The 25,613-nt window shown below is 50.3% G+C and overlaps 2 protein-coding genes across 2 annotated transcripts; both read left to right on the top strand.

Annotated features, from left to right (window-relative positions):
* Window positions 1–4,968: 4,968 nt before the first annotated feature.
* On the top strand, window positions 4,969–15,391 carry SLC16A5 (solute carrier family 16 member 5). Its single transcript, XM_009897957.2, has 4 exons — window positions 4,969–5,365; window positions 10,274–10,417; window positions 12,063–12,929; window positions 14,901–15,391. Exons 1-4 carry the CDS (start codon window positions 5,143–5,145, stop codon window positions 15,140–15,142), a joined length of 1,476 nt encoding a protein of 491 aa, XP_009896259.2. The 5' UTR covers window positions 4,969–5,142; the 3' UTR covers window positions 15,143–15,391.
* Window positions 15,392–22,289: 6,898 nt separating this feature from the next.
* ARMC7 (armadillo repeat containing 7) lies at window positions 22,290–24,881 on the top strand. The gene is made up of 3 exons (XM_054170942.1): window positions 22,290–22,603; window positions 22,842–22,985; window positions 24,321–24,881. The coding sequence occupies exons 1-3, from the start codon at window positions 22,537–22,539 to the stop codon at window positions 24,656–24,658; spliced, it is 549 nt and encodes a 182-aa protein (XP_054026917.1). The 5' UTR covers window positions 22,290–22,536; the 3' UTR covers window positions 24,659–24,881.
* The last annotated feature ends 732 nt before the right edge of the window (window positions 24,882–25,613 follow it).

Genomic DNA, 25,613 nt, shown 5'->3' with positions numbered 1-25,613 from the left:
TGGGCAGCCTGTTCCAATCCCTGGCCACTCTTGCAGCAAAGAAATATTTCCTAACCTCCAACCCAAACCTTCCCTGGTGCAATTTCAGGTCATTTTTCTCTTGTCCTATCTCTTGTTACTTGGGAGAAGAGACCAAACCTTTCCTCTCTCCAACCTCTTTTCAGGGAGTTGTGGAGAGCAATGAGGTCTCCCCTCACATTTTCATGGCCCTGAGGAGAGCTCCCCTTCTTGGCACTGACCTCTCTGCCTCCTGAGTGATGCTCAGGCCCTGGGAAAGTCACAGGCAGTGACCAGGGAGGGCACAGCAGTCAGGAGGGCAAGAGCCAGGCTGCACACAAACCATCTGCAATCACCCATGGTAAAGAGCAGGGACAAGCCACATCTTGCTAGATTCCTGGAAGCTGATGGGAGCTGTCAGTGCATGCTCTGGTACCAGCTGCCTCCTCATCCCCCAGTTCCCATCTCCACACTAAGCACTGTCCCCAGTACTGGCTAATGGTCATGAAACCCAGTCCCAGGAGGGGGATTTCTCCCCTGGTGTCACACTCATGCTATTGGTGAGCAGAGTGGGAGTTCTCCCCCGGTGTTACACCCATGCTATCGGTGAGCAGTGAGCACAGAGCAGCCAGGCAGAGCCACAAGCAACCCAGGAGAGCAGAAAACATCAGGATGTGGGAGCAAGGTGAGGGGAACTGCTTGGAAGCTCACTACAAATCACCACTTGGCCTGGTCCCATTCTCCCAGCAGCAGCAGAGCTGGGCTGTAGGAGGTTTGCCAGCACTGTTCAGATTCTGCCCCTGCCTTGCCTCAGTCTCAGGCTAGGACTCTGTTTTCAGGTTCAGGTTCAAGGGAAGAATCAGAGCAGGAGTTTAATTTGGGACTGAACTTGGGGCAGGAATAGCTCCCTGCCCTGAACTCCTCTGCAGAACCATGGTTGAAATGTCACTTAGTTTCTCTTGCTCTTTAAAGAGCTCCCAGACCAACCAATCCCCCCCACACACTCCTGCAAGATCCAATCTGTCAGATTTGATAGCCTGGACCTCTGGAACAAATTCAACTGATCTTTCTCAAAAGTGATTTGCAATCTCTGAGGCAATTGCCTGTTGTTTTCCAGCCACATGTTCTGCCCCCAGACTGCTGCTGAGGCTCCTGAGCTCAGGAACTGGTTTGTGGAGCTGTAACACACTGGTAAGGACCTGCACAGAGCAGGGGACTTGAGCCACCTCCACCCTGCCCCAGGCACAGCCTGTCCTTAAGGGCTGCAAGCAATGGCTGGCAAGGGACATCCTGCAGACACAAGCCCGTGGTGTTGGGCCAGGCTGCTCCCCTTGGGCCAACACTTCAGTCAGAGCTAAATCTGGATTCTCTGCTGTCAACTTACTGAGTGACCTTGGGAAAGTCAGCTGGGATATAACACAACCCACCTGGGGGAGGATGGCAAAGCAAGCCAAGGCCTCAGGAAGAAAAGGCACTTAAAAAGTCACTTATAAAGGTGTTTAGCAGGAGAAGTGCTTGGCTTTCCTACTCCCAACAGCCAGCCAGTGACCCCCAAAAGCAGTCCTATCACCCCACAGAGTTTACAGTAAACATCTCACTTCTGTCCATGCATCTCATTTTACTCACTGATAAAACACATGTCCAGCACACACCAGGGCTGGGCTGGGGCAGCAGCATCAGCATGCAGACACCAAGCCTACCATGGACAAGAAACTTTCCTCCCCATTTCCATCCCTGCTCCCAAGCCACATCCACCAGTGGTTCTCCTTCCCCACACCCAGCCATACTCCTGACTTCCCCACTGCACCCTGCTGTTAAGTCTCCTTCCTGAGTGGCTCTGGAGGAGGAGGGGGCTGCTCTTCTCCCCATAGAGAAGCCACAAGCCCTGAGTGGCTCTGGAGGAGGAAGGGGCTGCTCTTCTCCCCACAGAGATGCTACAAGCCCTGAGTGGCTCTGGAGGAGGAGGGGGCTGCTCTTCTCCCCACAGAGATGCTACAAGCCCTGAGTGGCTCTGGAGGAGGAGGGGGCTGCTCTTCTCCCCACAGAGAAGCCACAAGCCCTGAGTGGCTCTGGAGGAGGAGGGGGCTGCTCTTCTCCCCACAGAGAAGCCACAAGCCCTGAGTGGCTCTGGAGGAGGAGGGGGCTGCTCTTCTCCCCATAGAGAAGCCACAAGCCCTGAGTGGCTCAGGAGGAGGAGGGGGCTGCTCTTCTCCCCACAGAGAAGCCACAAGCCCTTACTGAGGACAAGATACAGCTACCTGCAGGCTAAACATAAAACTCTTCCTAAGAGATGAGCTACATAAATGTCCCAGACCCTCGTGTTTCACAGCACAAAGGGCTGCCTGCCCTTGTGGGGAGCAGCCACCAACCCTCACCCCAGCAGCAGCTTGTCCTTCCTCACAACTGAGGGAAACTGAGGCACAGAAGAAGCAGGGAGAATCACTGTGTGAGCACTCCTGTTCTGCTGCCATGAACATGGAATGTGCTGCCCAGGGAGGTGGTGGAGTCACCATCATTGGAGATGTTCAGGAGGAGACTTGATGGGGTGCTTGGTGCCATGGGTTAGTTGTTTAGGTGGGTTGGACTGGTTGATGGGTTGGACGCGATGATCTTGAAGGTCTCTTCCAACCTGATCTATTCTATTCTATTCTAACAGCTGCTGGGGTTCCTCTATTACAGGGAGGGACATCCAAGGAGGCTTGAATGCTGATGTCTTGGGGGTCACTGGAAGAAAAAGAAACGGTGCTCAGACCTGAACAAGACAGAAGCAGCTGATCAGGGCAGAGAGTGGCCATGAAGACAGACTGTGCTGTTCCTTGTCCCATCCTGGGCATCCTGTGTACCCAGGCATTGCACAAGCTGGACAGAGGGAAGCACCTTTGCTCTGGTTCATCTATTCCCAATAAAAGCACAGTAAGCACCCAGGTGTGGCTCTTGCTGTGAACTTCAGTCCTGATCCCAATGCCAGTGACAAGAGCTGCTCACAGGTGTGTGAAAACCTGCCTGGGGTCTGGAGATCCCTGGTCTCTCACATTCACAGCTTGACACCAGGAGCAGGTTGTCTGACAACATCAAGCCCACAGGAGCACAGAAACACACACCAGCTGGCAGCACCCATCCTCTGTGGTTGGCCTGGGAATCACAGAATTGACAGGGTTGGAAGGGACCTCAAGGACCATCCAGTTCCAACCCCACACCTCACACTACAGCAGGCTGCTCACAGCCACATCCAGCCTGGCTGCAAAAACCTCCAGGCAGGAGGCTTCCACCACCTCCCTGGGCAACCTGTGCCAGTCTCTCACCACCCTCCTGGGGAAGAGCTTCTTCCTAACATCCAATCTGAATCTACCCATTTCTAGTTTTGTTCCACTCCCCCCAGTCTTATCATTGCCTGACACCCTAAAAAGTCCCTCCCCAGCTTTCTCGTTTAACCAAGGGTTTGTGGCACAGATAGCCAAGCCAGCACTAGAACAGACTTATTCCTTTACCTTTATAGAGGCAGAAGGCAGCGAGGAGGCCATGTGGATCTTGGCAGCACATCTCCAGGTCGTTGCAGCAGCTGTGCAGGTCGGGCTGCCCAGGGACGCAGATGTCCTACAGCCAGGGGCAGAAGGTGGAGGGCAGCCGCGGGGTCTGCAGCCCCGCTGGAGAGTCCTCCTTGGTGAGCAGGCGCAGAGAGAGAGAGAGAGAGAGATGTGAGGGAAGCCAGAAATCTTCTGCTGGACAGACTGGAGAGCCGGCCAGGGCAGCTGGGAACAGAGAGGAGCTGTGCTTCTGCCTTTTTTTGCAGGTTTGCTGTTGCCGGGGAGAGAGGTTTCAGGCTGTCCTCCAGCTAATTCACACCAGAGAGACAAGCCCTTGAATTAGTTGCATTATCTGCGCCCAGCTAAAGTGGACAAAGGATTAAAGTGTGCTGAGCACCACCACCGTGATTTGCATCTCAGAGCCCCTTCCCACGGGGGGGCCCCCCTCTGCTCCCAGCCTTTTTTCTTTTTTTTTTCCCCCCCTTCTCTTTTTTCTTTTGTTTTGGCTGGGAGCCAGCCAGGATAAGAGCCCTGTTTACAGAATTGATGCCTAGGTTAATATTGCAGAAGACTTCATCAAAGCTTTCAGTCGCTACTGAAGCAGAAGGCTCTACCCCGTGGGCCACGAGCTGAGCAGGCGGCGCACCCCGGGGGGATGGATGAGCCTCCGGCGCTTCTCCCTACCCTCCGTCCGACCCAATCCACTCTCTCAGCCTGAGGTATGGAACTAACTTTCTGCCCACCAGGGCAATGCTTGAGCAAAACCCAAGGCACCGCTCAGTTTTAAAGCTGCCCACCAGACCCAAACGTCGTTGCAGGGAAACTCCACCATTTGTGTGCGTGTTCCGTCGATCCTGTGCTCTGCTCTGACCCTGTGGCCACTTTCCCTGAGGTCATCCAGCTGCTAAAGATGATTTTGATTTTAAATGCATGTTTATTCCCGTGGAGAGGATGGGGGATGCTGTTGCTGTACGTTTCTTGCGGCTGCTTTCCAGGCAGGGCTCCCTCAGAAGACGCTCTAGAGCTAAGCAGAGCTAAAGCAGCAGCCTATCTGCGAATCAATGGAGCCTGATTAATTAGTGGCTGTAAAGGTGGGGTTTGACCACTAGCACTGGGTAGGTAGGTGCAGTTTTCCTGGAGGACTCACACTGAGCTCAGCTGCAACGTGCAAGCTTTATGCATTTCTGGCTTGCTTGGCAGTTGCAGGGATTTTTCCTTCTCTGCTCAGCGTGGGGACTGAGTGACCTTAGCAATTGCCACCAAGGGGACTCCATCTGATGAAAGCAGGTGAAAGGGAAAATAAGGGCGGGACCTAGGTTAGGCCAATTCATACCTCAGAGGGGGTGTGGTCCTGTTCTGTACCTGGCTATGGTCAGAGGCTTGTGAAATATAAAAGGGGAAGGCAGTTTTCTCAAGCAATCTGTTGCCAGGATCCTGTAGTGAGAAGGAAGGGAGGTGCTAGAAGATATGCGGAGCAAGAAGTCTGGAGTCAGCTGCAAAAGGTGTGGGGCAGGCTGGTGCCTCTGAACCTCAGCAATCCCATCAGCTCTCCTGTGCTGGTCCACTGGCAGGGCTGAGGGTTGCATGGTAGCTGCTCTCCCTTCCTCAGAAAGAAGCCATCATGTCCCAAGGAGGAGCAGCAGCAGCATGCAAAGCTGCCAAGCCCCAGGACAGAGGATGGGCATGGATGGTCCTCTTTGCTGCAGTGCTGCTGCAGGCACTGACACTGGGCTTCCCTTCCTGCATTGGTGTCTTCTTCAAGGACCTCCAGCATGAGTTCCAGGCCAGCAACAGTGAGACATCGTGGTTCCCATCCATCATGGTGGCTGTGCTGCACGGAGGCGGTAAGTGACGGCCCAGGGGGATGCCCTCTCTCCCCTGCTGTGGTTGTGCTGCTGAGGAGGGGCCATAATGGAATCTTTCGTTAAGGCAGATGCTGGAAGGGACTGGGAGGGCTGAGCAGACACTGGCTGGACAGCAGTGCACAGCATCTCCCAGCCCACAAAGTCCAAAGTGAAGCGTTCACAGACACCAGGATCCCTATTGCCACTCTAAGAGACAGCCAAGAGCCTTGGTCAAGGGAGGTGAATCCCTTTCTCAAGCCCAGCAAGAACATAATTACTGCCCATAGCAGTTCTTTGAATCAGCTGGCAGGCAGCAGTGGAGCTTGGCTGCTTTCTTGATTCACCTTTTGTCCACAAGAGCACATCTCCTTCCATGTGCCACATGGTGACTTGTGCTCTTCACAGCTGAAAAGGTGCCAAAAGCCAAGCTCCTCCAGGCTGCTTGCTGAGGCAGGGTTGATAAAGCAACTCCTTGGGCGGTGGCACAGAATACACACCCAAATAGGCACCAGGGTGGACTTGAGCATAGGTGGATTAAGGCAGAATGTGGGTCAGGTGGCACCCTCCGGGTGAGGGGGGAGATGGAAGGAGGGTTGTGCTTTGTGAGGGCAATCCCTGGTACAGCTCCCAAAGAAAACATGGGAGCTGCACAAGACAGGGCCCTCAGATAGGATCCTCAGAAGAGTATTTCTGCATGAAAGAGGAAAAACAAATCCCCAGCAGCTCAAGGACTTCCCGGTGTGTGGAATTTCAACTTCCTACATGCAGCTCCCATGCTTATTTAAGCCCAAAGCCCCCCTGGGCCACAGAAGCAAAGCACCCACTCGACACCCACGTACCTGAGCTGCTCCCTGAGTTCATGCCTGCCCCTTTCCCATAGTGGTGAAAGGTGACACTACAGTATGAAGGGGAAAGTAAACCACAGCAGAGCCCTGAATCATGTTTGATGTGAAGACTGTGTGGCAATCTCACTCTTCCCCGTGCAGGACTTGGCTTCCAGCCACCTGACACAGGAGAGAGAGAGAGTTTGCACCTTAGGAGTTGCAGTTTGGTCCAGAATTGCAAGGTGCAGATGATAAGAGATACCAAGGGAAGCAACAAGAGGAAAAGGTCAGCAGAAACAGAGCAGTGTCCCTGGAGCTTTGAACTTGGAAGCTGCTGGGCAGTCCCTGTGCTGCCTTCCATCCCCTGTGGTCCTGCTGTGGTTAGCAGGAAGGAGCCAAATGGGACCTGCTAGCTCTTGGAAACAGTCTCAGAAGCAGCTTGGTCCCCACATGTGCAGGAAAGACAAGTCTGGCAGTATCCAGAGGGAAATACCACCCAAATACCAATCTTCTTTAATGGAGTAAAAGGAAACATAAAGAGAGCCAGTAAACAGATCAAACAGTTATAAATCAGGCAGGGCAAGAACAGCCTCACGTTCACTCTGCTCACTACCAGGATTTGCCAGGGCACAGCCAGTGAATTACAAGGGAGTTGTTTCTTTGCTTGCCAGCTTGCCAGTTGTGTGCCCTCCTGCAAGCTGTTACACCAGAGTGCTTGCTCTTGGCCCCTAGCAGCATGAGGCAGGAGCAACTCAGCCATAAACCAGGAAGAAAAAACAAAGCCAAAACAAAACAACCAAACAAGAGAAAAGGTTTCCTCTCAGGCCAAGCATGGGTGACTTTTGCTGCAACTTCTGACCTCCTTTGCAGTGGGCCAGGCTCTGTTTGATTCAGGTTCTCTGGCTGCACCAAACACCTTCTACTTAAACCTTATCCAAAATGCCATTCTGCTGTGCCATCGCTGTCTCCTGAAGGGGCTTCTCTCTTATTCTTTTGAATCCAGGGGAACTAAAGGGGTTAAACAAAGATTGGTAAAGAGGAAAAGAGAGAGCAGGAGGGAGCAGCCTGTTCTAAGAGTGGTGAGCTGCAGGGAGAAAGTCCCATGCAGAGAGCTAAGCTCAGCTGAGCAGAGCTAAGGCAGGAAACACGGAAGGGCACAGTTCAAACAATATCTCTTTTGTCTTAGCAAGCCAAACAGATCTCATTACCTGGGCTATGTTTCCTGCTAAAAGCAATTAATGATTATTTCATTCTAAGAATCATTTGAATGACCTCAGGGATCCCACTTGCTGTCTCCAGAAGGGGAGTTCAGGCCCTTGCAGGTTCCTGCTCCCAGACCTTCAGGCACACATAACCCTCTGGACCCACACTCCTACGAAGGCAGCATAGGGTTGGTGTTATGGTGTGGGTTTTTTTGCAAAGGAAAGCACAAGAGCCCCAGGCAAGTGAGAAATAATGCTTGAAACCTGAAAAAAAGAAAACAAAATCAAGTTAACAGGGACAAGCAATGAAAAACCCTCATGATTTTTATTGCCAATCTCATTACTTTGAAGCGCTCCATTTATAAGTGCTGGCTGCTGGGGTGGGTTAAACAGCAGTGTCACCCCTGGATGTCTTCAGCAGGAGGGGGGAAAAAATAACCCAGCTGCCAGTTTGCTGACCACTTTTTATGAAGGCCAGGCAAAGTCTGAGGTGAAAATCAGATCAAGCAGATCAAAATGCAGACAGCTGCACTCCTCATTTTAATAATGTTCCCTTGGCTTATTTGAAACCAGACATGGGTTTAGGTCACAAGTATGCCACAGGTTATTTTCCCTGCACTGATTGCCTCCTAATTCTGAAGCTCACAGTCATTTTGCAATTGCTGATATAACTGTCAGGGTTCAGAGGAGAGAAAAGAAGAATAAAACCTGGAAAAACTTGAGGATCCTCAAAAGAACAGGGAAAGAGTGAGCCCCTATCTGGAATACTGTGTCCAATGAGGACCTTGGGGAGCTGCTCAAGGGAGTCCATCACAAGAGCCACAAAGATGCTGAAAGGAGTGGAACATCTCCCTGCTGAGGAAAGGCTGAGGGAGCTGGGGCTCTTGAGCTTGGAGAAGGGGCAATGGGTGCAAGCTGGAGCAGAGGAGGTTCCATGTGAAGATAAGGAAAAGTTTTTGTTCACTGTGAGGGTGACAGAGCCCTGGAGCGGGCTGCCCAGAGAGGTTGTGGAGTCTCCTTCTCTGGAGCCATTCAAAACCCACCTGGGTGTGTTCCTGTGTGACCTGCCCTGGGTGATCCTGCTCTGGCAGGGGGATTGGACTGGATGATCTTTTGAGGTCCATTCCAAGCCCTAACATTCTGTGATTCTGCAAAAAGAAACTCCACCTTCAGAGTCTTTTTTTGTCAGAGCATGTAGAGAGAAGAGTGTTTCCCACGGACGGTCTGGAGGTCTGAATTAATCCTTTCCTATCTCAAAATGTGCTAAATGACATTATCAGATTGATAATTTACCACAATCTCATGGAATTCACCTAAAGTCTGTGTGAAATTAAAGCATTAACTGACCTTAAACACACATCTCCATGCCTCTGTTACAGGCAGGGCTGTCTGTGACTGGATTGTGTGGATGTGGTGCTGAGGGACGTGGGTGCCTTAGCAGTAGTGGTGAGATCATAGTATCAGTCAGGGCTGGAAGGGACCAGAAGGATCATCTAGTTCCAACCCCCCTGCCATGGACAGGGACACCCCACACTAGATCAGGCTGGCCAGAGCCTCATCCAGCCTGGGCTTAAACACCTCCAGGGCTGGGGCCCCAACCACCTCCCTGGACAACCCATCCCAGGGCTTCACCACTCTCATGGTGAAGAACTTCCTCCTCACCTCCAGCCTGAATCTCCCCACCTCCAGCTTCATTCCATTCCCCCTAGTCCTATCACTACCTGAGATCCTGAGAAGTCCCTCCCCAGCCTTCTTGTAGCCCCCTTCAGATCCTGGAAGGCCACAATTAGGTCACCTCGGAGCCTTCTTTTCTCCAGACTGAACAGCCCCAACTCTTTCAGTCTGTCCTCACAGGAGAGGTGCTCCAGCCCTCTGATCCTGGCCCTATTGTGACCTCTAGGTGAGTGATTGGACTTGATGATCTCAAAGGTCTCTTCCAACCTCAACAGTTCTATGGTTCTGTTCATTGCAATGTGACTCTTCCCTAGTGAAGCCTGCCAGAAATGGAGGCACACAATAAAACACAGGTTTCTGCCCAGCAAGGGCAGAGCCAGGCTCTGGTCCATCGGAACCACCCAGGTCTTGTTTCCCCTTCTGTGATGTTTGTGGAAGGGGAGCCAGTTAAACCTACCCACCCCTGGCAGGTGTGCCAGGACAGGCATGTGCAAAGGGCTGTGCTGACAATAACATCCGATTGTTTTCCCTGGGAAGAGGACTTTCAGGACAGCTGCAAGACTCCACAAGCTGCAGCTTGGATGCTGCTGCCTGAAGCTTAGCTTGCTTCCCTTGCAGACATGACTACACGTCTCTGTCTGCTTTCAAATAATCCTCCTCAGTGATGTCAACTCTTCTCCCACCCTTGACCTAGTTCAGAGCCAGCCAGCCTCCTCCTGCAAGGAGTTTCACCTGGGGAGTGGGACACCAAGAGCAGCTGGGGAGATTCTGTGGCCAGGATATTTGACAAGCAGTGAAATGAGAGTGGAAATGTTCCAACAGAAATGTCTCCCTGCTTAACATTTCTGCCTTGGGGGCACAGAAATGCGAGTCCTCTGCTTTTCCAAATCATTCCCAGGCTTCACATCATGTGAGGACACAGTTATAGCTGAAGGTCCTTCTTCCATTCCATTCCCACGAGGTTTAACTAAAATCCATCACAGGGAAGCTTGGAAATCCTACCTAATGACCAAAACCCAAGGTGACAACAGAAGCCTTCCCTTCAGCACACTTGGAAGGATCAGGGGACACGTCTTCTGGCTCCTCTACTACATTGTGCTGCTGGGACAACCCTCAGGGCCTCTAGACTCAATCACCTGCAGTGGTCCAGCAGGCACAAACCAGTTCCTTCCTCCCTAACAGCTTCCCTTTTGCTCCTTTGCTTCCAGGACCCCTCTGCAGCATCTTGGTGAAGCAATTTGGCTGCAGGTTTGCGGTGATGCTGGGTGGGCTGCTCAGCAGCGTGGGCATGGTGTCCAGCTCCTTCTGCAAGTCCATCAGCCAGCTCTACCTAACAGCTGGCTTCATCACTGGTAAGTGCCAAAGAAAGGCTGGAAAACCCAGCTGCTGGGCTTGTCTTCAGAGATGGCAGATGGGGAGAGTCTTGACTCAGTGCTCACATTTTTTCCATTCATACATGAATTAGGACAAACCAAAAGCCCCACAGCACAGTGGGAATCCTACAGCAGCTAGAACTGCCTTTCACACCCCCTTTCACACACACCTCATCCAGCCAAGCTCACCTTGGAAGGGCTTCTCTCTGGAAAATGCTACAGGTCTCCAGAGGGCAACATGGAGAGCAAAGGTGTCTGTTCTTTTTAGGAGCTTCTCAGCCTTTTGTCTTCTTAAGGAGGGAGGTTGCTTTTCAATCTTGGAACATAATGTGTTGGGACAACGTCCTTCCCAAGCTCCCTGGATTTGTATTTCACCACTCCCAGTCTGGAGAAATATGGAGTCATCCTTTTCTAAGAAAAGAACCTGTTGGTTTTGAACAGAAGTAACAGATGGGAACTTTTCCTTTCCAAATATTTCTCCTATGTGGCTGTTGTTGTTCAGCTCTTGCTCTTTTCTAGCACAAACAAATCCATTTCTTCAGCCAGGTCACTTTGGATCTTCCAAGCTAAGCTGTGTCCACTGCATAGAGAAAAACCTCCCTGAGCCCTGATGAAAGTGCCAGGCAGCAGCTCTAGTTTGTTGCATGGGCTATAAAATCCAGGGGTTTTTAATGTCCAGTTCCATAACAGCTTGGGGAATGGCAGCGTGCCCCAGACACATGTCAGCTCGGATCAGTATATTTAGTATACCCAAGAGCACAGGTAGTTGAATTTATGCACAGCATCTTCTTTCATCTCTTGGGGAGTGTTTCTGAGTGCTAATCCCTGGGTGCTGTGCAGCTTGGCAGGTGAGGAAACACTACAGTGGCAGATGAAGTCATGCGTGGGAACACCCTGGGCTCTTCTCATCCTTTAAGAGGATGCAGAGGGATCGTGCGATGCACAACTGATCACTGTGAGGGTGACACAGCACTGGAACAGGCTGCCCAGGGAGGTTGTGGAGCCTCCTTCTCTGGAGATACTCAAAGCTTGCCTGGATGCATTCCTGTGTAATCTGGTGTAGGTGATCCTGCTCTGGCAGGGGGGTTGGACTGGATGATCTTCCGAGGTCCCTTCCAGCTCCTAACATTCTGTGAGTCTGTGACTGCATGAAGCAGTGAAAGCTGCAGAGCAAGTGGAAGGCACCTCTTCTGTCAGCCAAGGAGAGAAACAGCAGATGAAACAGCCCTGGGGCTGTTTAGTCTTGAGAAGAGAAGACTGAGAGGGGATCTGATCAATGTCTATAAATATCTGAGGGGTGGGTGTCAAGTGGAGGGGGCCAAGCACTTTTCTGTGGTGCACAGTAGTAAGACAAGCAGCATTGGGTTTAAGCTTGAACATAGAAGATTTCAGCTCAACATGAGGAGAAACTTCTTTACAGTGAGGGTGTCAGAGCACTGGAACAGGCTGCCCAGAGAGGTGGTGGAGTCTCCTTCTCTGGAGGCTTTCAAAACCCACCTGAATGCATTCCTGTGCAGACTACCCTCAGTGATCCTGCTTTGGCAGGGGGGTTGGACTCGATGATCTCTTGAGGTCCCTTCCAACCTCTAATGTACTGTGTACTGTGATTTTCTCTTTCCTTTAGGTCTGGGATCCTGTTTCAGCTTCCAGGCAGGAATAACTGCGCTGGGCTACTACTTTATTCGCTGGAGAACTCTGGCCAACGCCATGGCATCCACCGGCGTCTCTCTCGGCTTCACCCTGTGGCCGCTGCTGTCTCAGTACTTGCTGGATGACATGGGCTGGAGAAACACTTTCCTTATCTTTGGAGGGATACTCCTGAACGGCTGTGTTTGTGGAGCCATCATGAGACCACTTCAGCTTGCCTCAGACTCGATAGCGCAGTCCCCCAAGCCTGGAACGCAGCCAGGGGGGAGTGCAGAAGCAGCACAGCTGTCCAACGGAGCGTCTGCTCCCCACCCCGAGCTGCAGCAGCGCAGCAGGGGGGCTGCATGCTTCCACGCGCTGCAGAAGTACCTGGCTTTTGACATCTTCTGTCAGAACAAAGGCTATCAGATCTACACCGTCGGAATGGTTTGGACAATGATGGGATTCACGTTGCCCCACATCTACCTGGTGCCTTACGCCATCCAGAACGGAGTGGAGGAACAGAGAGCGGCCTTGCTGATCTCCATCATTGGGCTTATCAACATCTTCATACGGCCCTGCACGGGGCTGCTCTCGGGACACAGAATCTTCACCGGCAGGCGCATCTACCTCTTCAGCCTGGCCGTGCTCCTCTCCGGGCTCAGCAACTTCATCTGCGTCATCTCGGCCGAGTTCAGCGTGCTCATCACCTACTGCATCATCCTCAGCGTCGCCATGAGCGGCGTCGGGGCGCTCACCTTCCAGGTGCTGATGGATGTGGTGGAGATGGAGAGGTTCTCGAGCGCTCTCGGGCTCTTCACCATCCTGGAGAGTATCACTCTCCTCATCGGCCCCCCTCTCACAGGTGAGAAGTCAGTTAAGCAGCCTAGGGGGGAAAAGTGGTTGTTTAGACACAGGTGACACGTGTTTGGGAGCATCAGGAAGAAGCTCTTCACTGTGAGGGTGGTGGAACACTGGAACAAGTTGCCCAAAGGAGGTGGTTGAGGGCCTGGAGATAATCAAGGTGAAGCTCGATGAGGCCCTGGGCAGCCTGATCTAGTTGGGGCTGTCCCTGCTGACCGTGAGGAGGTTGAACTGGATGACCTTTGGAGGTCCCTTTCAGCCTGGACCATTCTATGATTCAATAAAGGGTGTTTCCAAACCCAGGCAAGGCAGGTGAGTTAGGGAAAAGGGAGCAATATAAAAAGGAGACTCAGAAAGGAACAATCAGCTCCTTCTTGAAGCTGAAGGATGATCATAGCTATGAACCCAAAACAAACCAATTATTCACAGATCACAGGGGTCACTCCAAATGCCACCGAGTGACACATCCAAGACATAGCTGCTCCTGTAGCACAGCAGCAAACTCAAAAGACCAACAAACATGAAATGTGAACCTGAGCACAAATCCTCAACTGAGACTTTAGTTCTCTTCTCCAGACAACCAGCTGTGTGCTGTTCAGCAGGGAAATCATGGCTGTTCTAAGAACGGGATGACAACATCCACCCTATCTCATGGCATTCCCTGGTACATGAGTGTCAGCCACTTTGCTCAGTGCCAAAAAGGGTCTTTGCTTGGACATCTCTGATAGGAGTGGCAGATGAGCAAAATGAAGCACAGCAAAAGCAGGAGCATTTCCATTTGTAGTCATAGAATCATAGAATCAATAAGGTTGGAAAAGACCTCAAAGATCATCAAGTCCAACCTGTCACACAAGACCCCATGACTACTAGACCATGGCACCAAGTGCCACATCCAGTGCCCTCTTGAACATCCCTCACCCTCCAGGGATGGGGACTCCACCACCTCCCTGGGCAGCACATCCCAATGGCTAACAACTCTCTCTGAGAAGAACTTTCTCCTCACCTCCAGCCTAAACCTCCCCTGGTGCAGCTTGAGATGGGTGTCCTCTTGTTCTAGTGCTGATTGCCTGGGAGAAGAGACCAACCCCCTCCTGGCTACAACCTCCCTGCAGGTAGTCCTAAAACCTGCCAAAGAAAAGTGCACTATGAAAAGGAAAAAAGCAAACAAACATAATCCCAGCACTTCCATCCAGAGAAACAGCCTATAGAAGGCACCATGTGTTTGATACCTTTCCATCTCTAACAGTGTTCAGTGACTCTCTTGATGTATCATGCTTCTGAATGTTTTATATTGAGGATATTTGATGTTAGTAACAGTGCTTGCTGTGCTCAGAGTTTTCTTCTCCCTTATTACACACTATGAGAGTCAAGTTTTTAGTTTAGAAACCCTAACGTTTTGGAGAGATTTCTCCACTATTCCTTTGTTCTGTTTTCTGACCTAGGACATAACAGGGTCACACTCATGCTCATATTCACTGAGTTGGACTTGATGATCTTGGAGGTCTCTTCCAAACTTGTTGATTCTGCGAGCGGCAGTGACACAGGGGAGCCTCTGCTGAGTGAGCAAAATGAATCAGCAGCTTGGGGAAAGGTTACAGTTCCTGATTTAGGTGCCCAAGAGGGGATTTAGGTGCCCAAGAGGGGATTGGACGTGGCACTTGGTGCCATGGTCTAGCAGTCACGAGGTCTTGGGTGACAGGTTAGAGTTGATGATCTTGGAGGTCTTTTCCAACCTTGTTGATTCTATGATTCTCTGTGTGTTGAGAACTACACACAGAAGCAGAAACATTACCTGAGTGGTGACTAGTCAAAAAACCAAGCTTGAATGAAGAGAGCTTAACTCACCTGTGAATGCTTGTCTTTGGTACCTGGCAGTTTGCTGGATGATTTAGGTTTAACCTTTATGTAAGCATCACCCAGCTGTCTTTGTAAGAGTCTTCTCTTTTGACTAAACCCATGGCTTCTCTTTCAGGTCTCCTGGTAGATATAACAGGTGATTTCCACTATGTCTTCTACACCTCCAGTTTCTTCCAGATATCAGCTGCATTGTTCATGGGAATTGGCTTCTGTATGCTGGGGGAGAAAAACAAATCGAAAGAGGCTTCAAAAATACCTTTGGATGAGTCCTCCAGGTATCAATACAGTGAAGTGCCAACTCAACCACAGCCTGAAAGTCAACCCCCTCCAGCAGTGGTGTGCATCACAAGCATATGACAAGAAAGAAAAGCAGAAAACCCAAGAGGAACACAAGCAGTTGTGTGGCCTGCAGAACGCTACCCAAGGCCCAGCACCGATGGCAGATGCAGAAACAAGGGTCTGCTTTCCACATCTGTCATCATCCTTCTGCCCTGCACTTGCACCCCGTGGGGCCTTGGCAGACTCCACGTGAGGGATCCAGACCACAGGCTGAGCCCAGAACCCAGTGCCAGCCAGAGAGCCAAAGGACAAAGAGAACCGGGCTTGCCTAAAGCAAACCGTGGGATCCCATCAGTGCTGCGACACAAAGGCTCTGTCATTTCAATTGCTTTGAGTCAGGGCCTTTAAGAACTCACTGGAGCTTCTCATGGACATTTCAGCTGGTAGCACTGCACAGTGTGTGTGGATGGCTATGCACAATGGCAGTGCTTGCACAGAGAAGTATTATTGCCTCCTCCCAACGTGCAATTTTGGTGCAGACTCACAGAAGGTGTCCTGGTTGCTTCCCACATCGGTGGTGGTGGCAGGACAAACACTTTCCACTGGAAAGTGTGCCATTATTTTCCACATTCCTATTCTACAGAGGCTGCTGCATGGGTTGCAGAACTCAGCCAAGTCTCTAGTATCATCCAATATCTTCTCCTGCGAGGCATATACATGAGTTCTTCGTGCCAAGGACTTTTTTAAAGCCTCCAAGGTTCACCTTAAGAACATTAAAAGTTAAAAAACCCCAAACCTCAGTGTGCCAGCCTTGTGTATCTAGGGATATCTCAAGAGCTTCTTGACATACCATACCAGAGCATTCATGGCTTGTGAAATTACACTTCTTTACAGCATTACCTGGAACCCATTTTTGCAGGGTGGGGGCAGCAAAGGTATTAGTAGCCCTAAAAATAAGTGTATGCATCCTTACAGAGGGCCGAATTCAAAGCCACTGCAGTAACCCCCTCGTGTAAATGAATGTAGCTCTTTAGTCTTAAACTCTGAGACTTAATTACAACAGCATTCTCATTAGAGAGAAGTTTGCACAAACAGAACTGACATTTCTTATGAGCAACAGCATAACTCTCACAGAAATCCATGGGGGAAAAGCCTACTGAGAAAAGTCAATGCTGCTGGCTTCGGAATCCATACAGCCTTGACTGGAAGTGGCTTTTCTTGCTGCACCCCTGGGAGTTACCCTTCCAAGTACCAAGCAGACAACCACATCAGCCCCTAGCCTCCCTCAGCATCATTCTGTATCGTCCCTGAACTAGCAGAAGCAGATAGCAGCTCACAAAGCACTGCAGATAAAGATCACTCAACACATCAGAGCCATCAGAGAGATGGAAGCATCAAATGGGAGTGAAATGGAAGGTGGCAACAGCTTTCAACTCCAGGGCGATGCTTATCTTGAGAACTGTTATATCAAATTCCCAGCAACAAAACCACAGCTTTCATTAGAGCTGTGGGTTCCCCCAGACAAAGCAAACCAATCAATCAACTGAAAATACCCACACTGGATGACACCACAGCAAAAAAAAAAACCACTCCAAGGTCTTCAGAGACTATAATGGCTTCACAGCTGGCTTTTAGAGTGGGGAAGGGATCAGCCCTTCAGAAAGGTTCCTGCCTCCACAGCTCAGTGTTTTCTTCAGTGCTGCTTTTAGAGTGGGGAAGGGATCAGCCCTTCAGAAAGGTTCCTGCCTCCACAGCTCAGTGTTTTCTTCAGTACTGTTCTAGGATTTACTGAACCTGTAGGCTTTGCATTGCCTGTTCAAACATATACTTAAATAAAGTAACTAGTGGCAGACATACCTCATCTCTCATCACATGTGTTTATTAACTTCTCTAATGCTGACATGGACCATAACCGTGGAGTAAGCAGGGACTGGTGCTTCTCAGCTTACCAAAACAATGACTGCTTTGTGTTCCTAGGAAAGAGACAAACAAAACAACAACCAAACCCAACCAAACCCACAAAACAAACAGATTTTACATCAAACAAACGAAACCAAACAAATCCAAACCACCACAACACACCCCCCAAAAAAAAAAAAATCACAACAGAAAGGGATCAAGACCCAAAGCTCTTCTAATTAGGGCAAATAAACCAGTCAAACAGGATGTCTCTTGTTGTGTTTCCCCCCCTGTAATTCCTACATTTTAAGTTCTGTGCACCTTTCTACATCCCCTTTTTGTTTTCTTCCAGACACATGGGATCATGTTGTCCCAAATCCTCCCGCTTCTACAAAAGACCTGGGCAAAGCAGACAAGATATGGTGTAAGCTACAACTGAATGAAATTGATCCCAGGAAAACAAAGGTTAGTTGAAGGAACAGTAAGATGCAGCTCCTGTGTGGAGCCAACTGCTCTGTCTGCAGTGTTTCAGCCCTACCTGGCTCATAAGCAAGGAAATGTATAGTCTGAGGTGTGCCTGCAAGACATAAGGGAGGGGGGGAAAAAAAACCCATAACAACTGGAGCTGAGATCATAGCTCCTACACAGAGATCAGTTCCTCCCACACCTCAGCAAAGAAATCTGTTTTGACTACTTCTTAGCTGTGCACCAGAGTGCAAGGTAATTCAGGACAGAGGGTTAAGGGACTGCTTCCTAGAGCTGCTTTTTGGTACTCATAGACTCAACAGCAGGGAGGCTGTAACTTATCTGCCGAGGCAGAGAGATGTTTCTGGGGGAAAAAAACAACAATGAATTCACAGATCTGTCATTTTAATGCTTCTCAACTTGTGGACAATATCTTCTAACAGCCCTTATAGAATTTCAGCTGGCTGAAAACAGCATTGTCCCCCCTGCTTACTTGCCACAGAGCCTTTAGAATTAACCCACAAACCACAGGTGGAAACAAATCTTGGAGGGAGAAGAGGTAACATTTTAGGCTGTTCCCACAGGTAACTAAGATGTCTGAGCTAAAGAGAAAAGTGCTCCCCTCTTCTCCTCTGCCACAATTCTCCTCTCCTACCTCTCTTCCCAACCTGAAGACCAAGCTGCCTTGAGCACAGGTTTTGTAAAGTGTGGTCAAGGGGACCATGCTTACTGAGCATGCTACAGGCTAATAAACAGAGGATAATAAACAGGCTAATAAACAGAGGATAATAAACAGGCTAATAAACAGAGCTACCATACAGGAGCAGTAACACTCAGTCCTTAAAATTCTTGAGGCCCCAAAGTAAAACAAAGCGACAGAAGTTCCTTTCATCTGATTCAGGTAGTCCCATTACACAAAGCAACCACAGTGTCCCTGAAAGCAGTCTTTTAAACACCTACAGACAGTAAAATAACCCTGGCTGTAATTGTGGACAAACTCTAATACCTTAGCCAGGTTACAAACCCCTTAAAACCAACAAAACTGACCAGAACCATCATCACAGAATTGGAAGGGACCTTAGAGATCATCTACTCCAGCATACCCACCATGAGTGTTGACACCTCTCAACTGGCCTCAGCTGATCCTGGCCTCATCCAACCTGGCCTTAAATACCCCCAGGGAGGAGGCAATAAATATCCCTCATTCCCCTAGTCCCCTCTTACTCCTTCCTGCTCCCTTTGTTATTTAAAAAGCCGTTAACCTTGCAAGGTAAGCACTTTTGCAACAAGCACCTCTCCTTCCTGCAACAGAACATTGGCCACTGAAATACTGCAAGACCATGATCCTCCAAAGCCTCAGATCCCTGCCAGTGTCATCCTTTGTAAAGGTGAATAAAAACCTTTGGAAAGGTCACAGCAAACATACACACTCTAAAACACCTCAGAAGCGTAAAATCACTTCAGTTAAGAGCTTGGCCTCACGTTTGCAGACCTGGCTAGTAAGTGCAAGACAAAACCAAGCTACTAGAAATTGAGAGAACTCACTGAATTCTACCCGGTGTGCTGTCAGGGTCCCTAGACTGGCCTCCAGAGCTGTGAACACCCCAGCCCATAGTGACCCATCCTGCACTCACTGCTCTGGCAACCAGCAAGTGTTTGGAGCCTTCAGAGGATTAAACACCACAGCCAAAACTGGGGGAGGAAGCAGCCAGCTCTGCCCACTGCCAAGTGATCCTTCTGGATGATCAGGACAAACTCCCCACCTAAGTCAGCACAAAGACAACAAGCACAAAGCAGCTCGTGTGATCAGCACTAGCACAGTCTGCAACTGCTGCAGAACGTCTCTGAGGACCACAGAACCAGGGGATGTTAGGAAACTCTCCTCCAGGAGGCAGCTCCAACACAGCACATGTGAAATGTCTCTCCTCACGGCAAGCTACAGACTTGGGGATATGTGGCTGGAAAGCTGCCACTTCGTCCTCGGAGGAGAGAAGGCTCTGAGGAGAGCTTATTGTGGCCTCTCCTGTATTGAGGCTCCTCTCCTGGTTACTCTTTGCCATGCACTGAGTAATCTGACCTGGACATGCAGCACTTGAAACTCATCCAGCACAGACACCAGCCTTTCCTAAACGCTGCTGTCTATGAAATCACTCCAGGGGACACAGCTCCTACTGCAGCTGTGCATGCAAAATTATAGGGATTGACCACAGATGCAGTGCTTACAAACAGCAGTCATTAACATTTTCCCTCTTTTAAATGGTGGTTTCAACCATTATTAGTCAACCCCAGCATCCTTAATCACTTCTCTTTGTACTGACTAGCTCCTGTGTTTACTTTCTCTTCTGCTTTCTGACATTAGTCATTCACTTCTCTGTGTCATGACAGATGTGGCTTTAAAGCATGTCAACACTTACCACGTACAAAGCCATACATTGAAAGTGATTTGTTAATACAGTAGCAAAACATTGTCACACAATGTCTGAAGCAGATTGCTGATCATTTTCATACACATCTACAGATCTGGTGAGAGGTCTGGAGCACAGCCCTATGAGGAGAGGCTGAGGGAGCTGGGGGTGTTTAGCCTGGAGAAGAGGAGGCTCAGGGGAGACCTTATTGCTGTCCACAACTCCCTGAAGGGAGGCTGTAGCCAGGTGGGGGTTGGTCTCTTCTCCCAGGCAACCAGCACCAGAACAAGAGGACACAGTCTCAAGCTGTGCCAGGAGAAGTTTAGGCTTGAGGTGAGGAGAAAGTTCTTCCCAGAAAGATTAATTGGCCATTGGGATGTGCTGCCCAGGGAGGTGGTGGAGTCACCATCCCTGGAGGTGTTCAAAAAGGGATTGGACGTGGCACTTGGAGCCATGGTTTAGTTAGTCATGAGGTTTTGGGTGACAGGTTGGACCTGATGATCTCTGAGGTTTTTTCCAACCTTTTTGATTCTATGATCTATATATCTACATATATATATATGTATATATAGAGAGATATATATATCTACATATATATATACACACACACAGAGTGACTTCAACTTAGCATTATATTAAGAGTTAAGTTGCTAGCACAGGCCCAGCCTGAACTTTTCTACCAGGCAGAAACATTCTCTGTCTTCCCACATCATTGCAATGTTAAATGATTTAGCATCATTGCATTCAGTGCAGCTTCTTTGCTCACCCTTCCCCTTAATGTGGTTGGTGGTGGGCAGGCATTTTATTACACCCAGCTATGTGGTAGGAGATGGTCAGCCCAGCATGCTTGTGAAGGATGCCAAGTATTTGGCAGATCAGTCCACATTCAGTTTGCTTTATATGAAAATCAGCTGCCTTTGAGATAATACAAAAGACAGCAGGTGCTCACAGCCTGTTTCCTACCTTATCTACAGAAGAAGTCCCATGCATTTAATTGCTTCAATAAAAGCCACACAAATTTCTGCAGTGTGTGTGTGTGTCCCCACTTTATGTTTATGTAGCTTGACCTTACACATTTACGTGGCATGGAACACAATTTAATCCACTTGCAGTGCTCGTAATCACAGTGGTTTCATTGGAGCTGTGCTGGGTCAGAGTAATGTAAGGGCTCTGCTTTGTGCTTAGACCAGGGCATTGCACAACCTGGGTGGAATTACCTGCAGCTGGTTTGATCTACTCCTGCTTGGCTTCATGTTTTTTCCCCTCCATGTAACATATCCGACGGTGCATGTATTGTACCCTCTTTTTAGCTGTCCCCTCAGCTTCTAATCCTTCTGCCTTTCCACAAAAGACAAGAAATCCCTTTCCATTGTCCTTTGTTGGCCCATGAGTTACAATCCCATGTTGAAGAAGGCTCTGGGGAGACCTTATAGCAGCCTTCCAGTACCTGAACGGGCATACAAGACAGCTGGAGAGAGACAAGGCTTGTAGTGACAGGACAAGAATGAATGTATTTAAGCTTGAGGAGGGCAGATGTAGACCAGGTATTAGAAAGAAATCTTTCCAGTGAGGGTGGTGAGGCACTGGAACAGGTTGCCCAGGCAGGATGTGGATGCCCCCTCCCTGGAGGTATCACAGTATAACCAATGATATATATCACAGTATCACAGTGTAACCAAGGTTGGAAGAGACCCCAAGGATCATCAAGCCCAACCTGACTTCAAGGCCAGGTTGGATGAGGTCTTGAGCAACCCGTGCTAGTGTAAAGTGTCTCTACCAATGGCAGGGGGGTTGGAACTTGATGATCTTTAAGGTCTCTTCTAACCCAAACCATTCTATGAACCTCTGAAACTGACCACAGCTTTGTTTCTCCGGTATCTCTCCCCAGCCCCCTGCCACCCCAGCGCTCTTCCTCAGCCATGGCTTTACCATCTGCACGTCCCACAGTGAACACGGGGCAATGCCGAGACCCAGCAAGCCACTGGGTCTCGGATTGGCTCACCCTGGTCCTGGCAGCCGGACAGCAAAGCCACAGCCTGGGCAGGAGCTCGGGGTTAGTCCACGCCGAGCAGCACACCGAACCCGGTGAACTGGGAAGGGCAGCGGTACCGAAATTCACCAGAAACAAACACACACACAGGGAAACGTTTCAAGTAGATACCTAGACAGGGAGAAAAGCTCTGCTCCCTTCCGGAGCTAAGGCTTTAAACGTCACAACGTTGCCATAAACCGAAACACAGCCGAACCCTCCGCACTCGCTCTTTTATTCGCGGATCGTATTACACGCTCCGCAAGGAAGGAAACACCCCAAAGGCGCCCTGCTGGCACCCCCCACTCAGCAGCCTTCCGCTCTATAACCACCTCTCGGCAGCCGGCTCCGAGCCCCGCACCCGAGGACCGCGGCGGAGGAGGAGGAGCCGGCGCCGCCATCGCCATCACCGTCCCCGCCCGCGGCGAGCAAGGACCCTCCGCGTCACGCCCACAAGATGGCGGCCGCGGGGCTCTTCCTGCCCTGCCTGGCGCCGCGGGGGTCGCTGCCTCCGCTCGGCCCCGCGGGACGCGGCTGCGGGGCAGCCTCGCCGTGAGCACTGCCCCGGCTTGCCGCAGGGCTCCCCGGGGAGGGCAGGGCAGAGCTGAGCGCGGGGTGTCTCACAGGCACCGGGTGTTCAGTCGCTGAGCGTGGGACGTCGCATCGCATCCGGGATGGAGCTGGGGCGGTTGGAGTACCTGCAGGCGCTCGTCACCGAGTTCCAGGTGACGGACAGCCCAGGTAACCCTCGGGCACCGCTGCCTGCTGTTCTTCCAGTGTGTTTCCTCACACGCCTGATGCTGTTCGAGCCCTGAAAAAGGCTGCCCAGGGCTGTCCCCATCCGTGGAGGGATTTAAAAGCCACCGAGATGCGGTGCCGAGGGTTCAGCGGTGGGCTTGGCAGTTCTGGGCGGATGGTTGGACTCAAGGATCTTAAAGGACTTTTCCAGTCTAAACAGTTCTGTGATTCTCTCTTGCAGAGGCCAAGGAGCAGGTTCTGGCAAACCTGGCCAACTTTGCCTATGATCCCAAAAACTACGAATACCTCCGGCAGCTGCAGGTCCTGGATCTGTTCCTGGATATGCTCACGGAAGACAATGAGACCCTCGTGGAGTTTGCAATCGGTAAGGACTGCATCTGAGCACCCTCATTAGGGGCTGACAGGGTAAGGGATGCTGGACCTGAGGGTTTGTTTTGATGGCTACTCTCCCCACCCGAGAGGCAGGCGATGGTTGTGCTGCAAGAGCAGACCCACCCTGTGCTGGCAGAGTCTTGTTCGGTCTAATGAGTGGCATGGAAAGAGAGGCAGGAGGTAGGCATTTCCCCTCCATCCTAATAGACAGTGGTACAGGCTGCCCAGGGAGGTGGTCCAAGTCCCATCCCTGGAGGTTTTTAAGGCCAGGCTGGATGCAACCTGATCTAGTGTGAGGGGTTGGAACTAGATGCTCCTTGAGGTCCCTTCCAACCCTGACAGTTCTATGACTCTATAATAAAACTGCTATGCATCAGGAAGATGCTTTCCAGAAAGGATCTATTTTATTCCCTCAAACTGTAAGTAAAGACTAGCTGAATTGTGAAGATGGGAGGGAATTACCTGAAATTGTGCCAGAGGAGGCTGAGGTTGGAGATTAGGAATAATTTCTTGAGTGAAAGAGTGGTCAGGCATTGGAACAGGCTGCTCAGGGAGGCGGTGGAGTCGCCATTCCTGGAGGTGTGTCAGGAAATGTGTGGACATGGCACTTTGGGACATGGTTTAACAGCTACAGTTAGGTTGATGGTTGGACTTGATGATCTCAGAGGTCTTTTCCAACCAAAACAAATGTCTGATTCTGTGAATTACTTTCCAATGAAATCTCTTCTCTAGAGCAGCAGCCATTCATACCTAACCCTTACCAAGTATTACATACAGGGCCAGTGTTACCATTCTGCTGTTGACAACCAATCTTCTAGGACACTCGCTTGTCTCTGAGGTATTGTCTTAGCTTATGTTCAGGCCACAATCAATCACCCTAAGGGTCCAGATCCTAATTGTGAGTAATTCTAACACCAGATGATACTAAATAGATTTGATTTTTAAGGTTTGGGGCCACATCTCTAAAGTTTCAGGTTCAAACATTCAGTGCCTCTTGGCTGGCCCTGTTAGCTCCATTCTCTAACACCCCTGCAGTAAACTGCTGGCCTGTAACCTGTTAGGGTTAAGTGATGCTGGAGTTCTTCATTCTGTGCCAGAGCTTGTATCCAGCACTAACAGTGCTCTTCAATGGTGGAAAAGTCTCTGGGAAGGACAGAGAAAACACTGCCCAGGAAGAGGTTAAGAATTCTCCATCCAAACATCCCAGAAAATCTGGATGCTTGTTTCTGCCTGAGAAGAAAGAGCTCGGCAGTGAGTTTGAATCCCAGTACGAAAACGATCGGGGCGTGGAGAGAAGAGTTCCAGGCATTTTCTTTTGCCTTTTCAGGTGGCCTTTGTAACCTGTGCCTGGACAAAACTAACAAAGACTACATCTTAGAGGCCAACGGGGTGGAGCCCATCATCAACTGCCTGTCCAGCTCCAACGAGGAGACAGTGATGTCAGCAGTCACCACGCTGATGTACCTGACCACGCCGCAGTCGCGCCAGCAGACCACGGCTCTGCCCGTGGTGGAGTGCATGCTCCGCTTCTCTCTCTCCACCAGCAGAAGGCTGAGCAACCTGGCAACCCTCTTCCTGGAGGACTACTGCACACCCCTGCAGGTGGAAGAGGCCAGGAATCTAAGCAAACACACAGCAGTGGGGATTCCCCTCCCCAAGGACTGAAGCTGTCAGAACAGCGCGGAGCTGTTGAGAGGGAGACCTCTCTGCTTTCCCAGGCCTCCGCTTTCTGCTCAGCAAAAGTGTGTCAAGAACAACAGTAAATAGGGAAATTGGGTCATACCAGCCCTGGATTTTTGACATTAGAGGACAGTAGGGCACCAGCATGTCAGCCAGGCCAAGCACACAGTTAAAACTGGGAGCAAATATTTAAAATAAAGCAGGTCATGGCTGCCGGGGAGCAGGTTGCCAAGTGCAGCCCAGCACCCAGCTTGCACATACAGCCCTTTCCAGGAGTTAGTGGGTTTTCTGTTTGGGTTATCAAGCAGCTTATTCCTGGCTGGTTTTGCTGCAGCTGTCCTCCTCAGCATCAACTCAAATGACTTTGAAACGTCACATAAACTTTATTCCTCCTACAGAAGAAAGGAGGAGTTTCCCTGCCCTGGCAACCTGCAATTTTACTGCATCCGTTCAGTACTAAACATGCCATCCCATCCTCATGGCACAGGCATTAAATGAATACAAAGGGCAGGTTGTAGCTATCCTATCAAGCAGGAAGTTGTTTTCCTTTCATTACCTCTGGTGAGGAAGGTGAAGATTGAAAAACAGAAGGGCTCACAGCAGTCTGGCTCCTGAGAACTGCTGTCTTGTGAAACGTTCCCTTAATAAAACATGAGCTTCAATGCTGTGTGAAGAGTTTTGTATAAGCTCATACATATTTCTCAACAGCACTTCGCCCACATGGGACAGACACTGAAGCCTGCTTGCTCTCCTGTCACTAGCAGCCAGTGAAAGGCAACCCAAAAGCCAGGGTGGCTAAATGCTTAAAAGAGTTTGAGCACAGTGCTCCCTGGCAGACACCCACACTCTGTCTGCTCAAGCTTCACAGCTTTACTTCTTCCTCTTTCTTTCCCCCCTCTGCTCTTGAGTCAGCCCAAACCAAACAGGAGGTTAAAAACAC

Source organism: Dryobates pubescens, chromosome 20, assembly GCF_014839835.1.
Source record: "Dryobates pubescens isolate bDryPub1 chromosome 20, bDryPub1.pri, whole genome shotgun sequence".
NCBI lineage: Eukaryota > Metazoa > Chordata > Aves > Piciformes > Picidae > Dryobates > Dryobates pubescens.
This window is presented reverse-complemented; position numbering and strand designations above follow the sequence as displayed.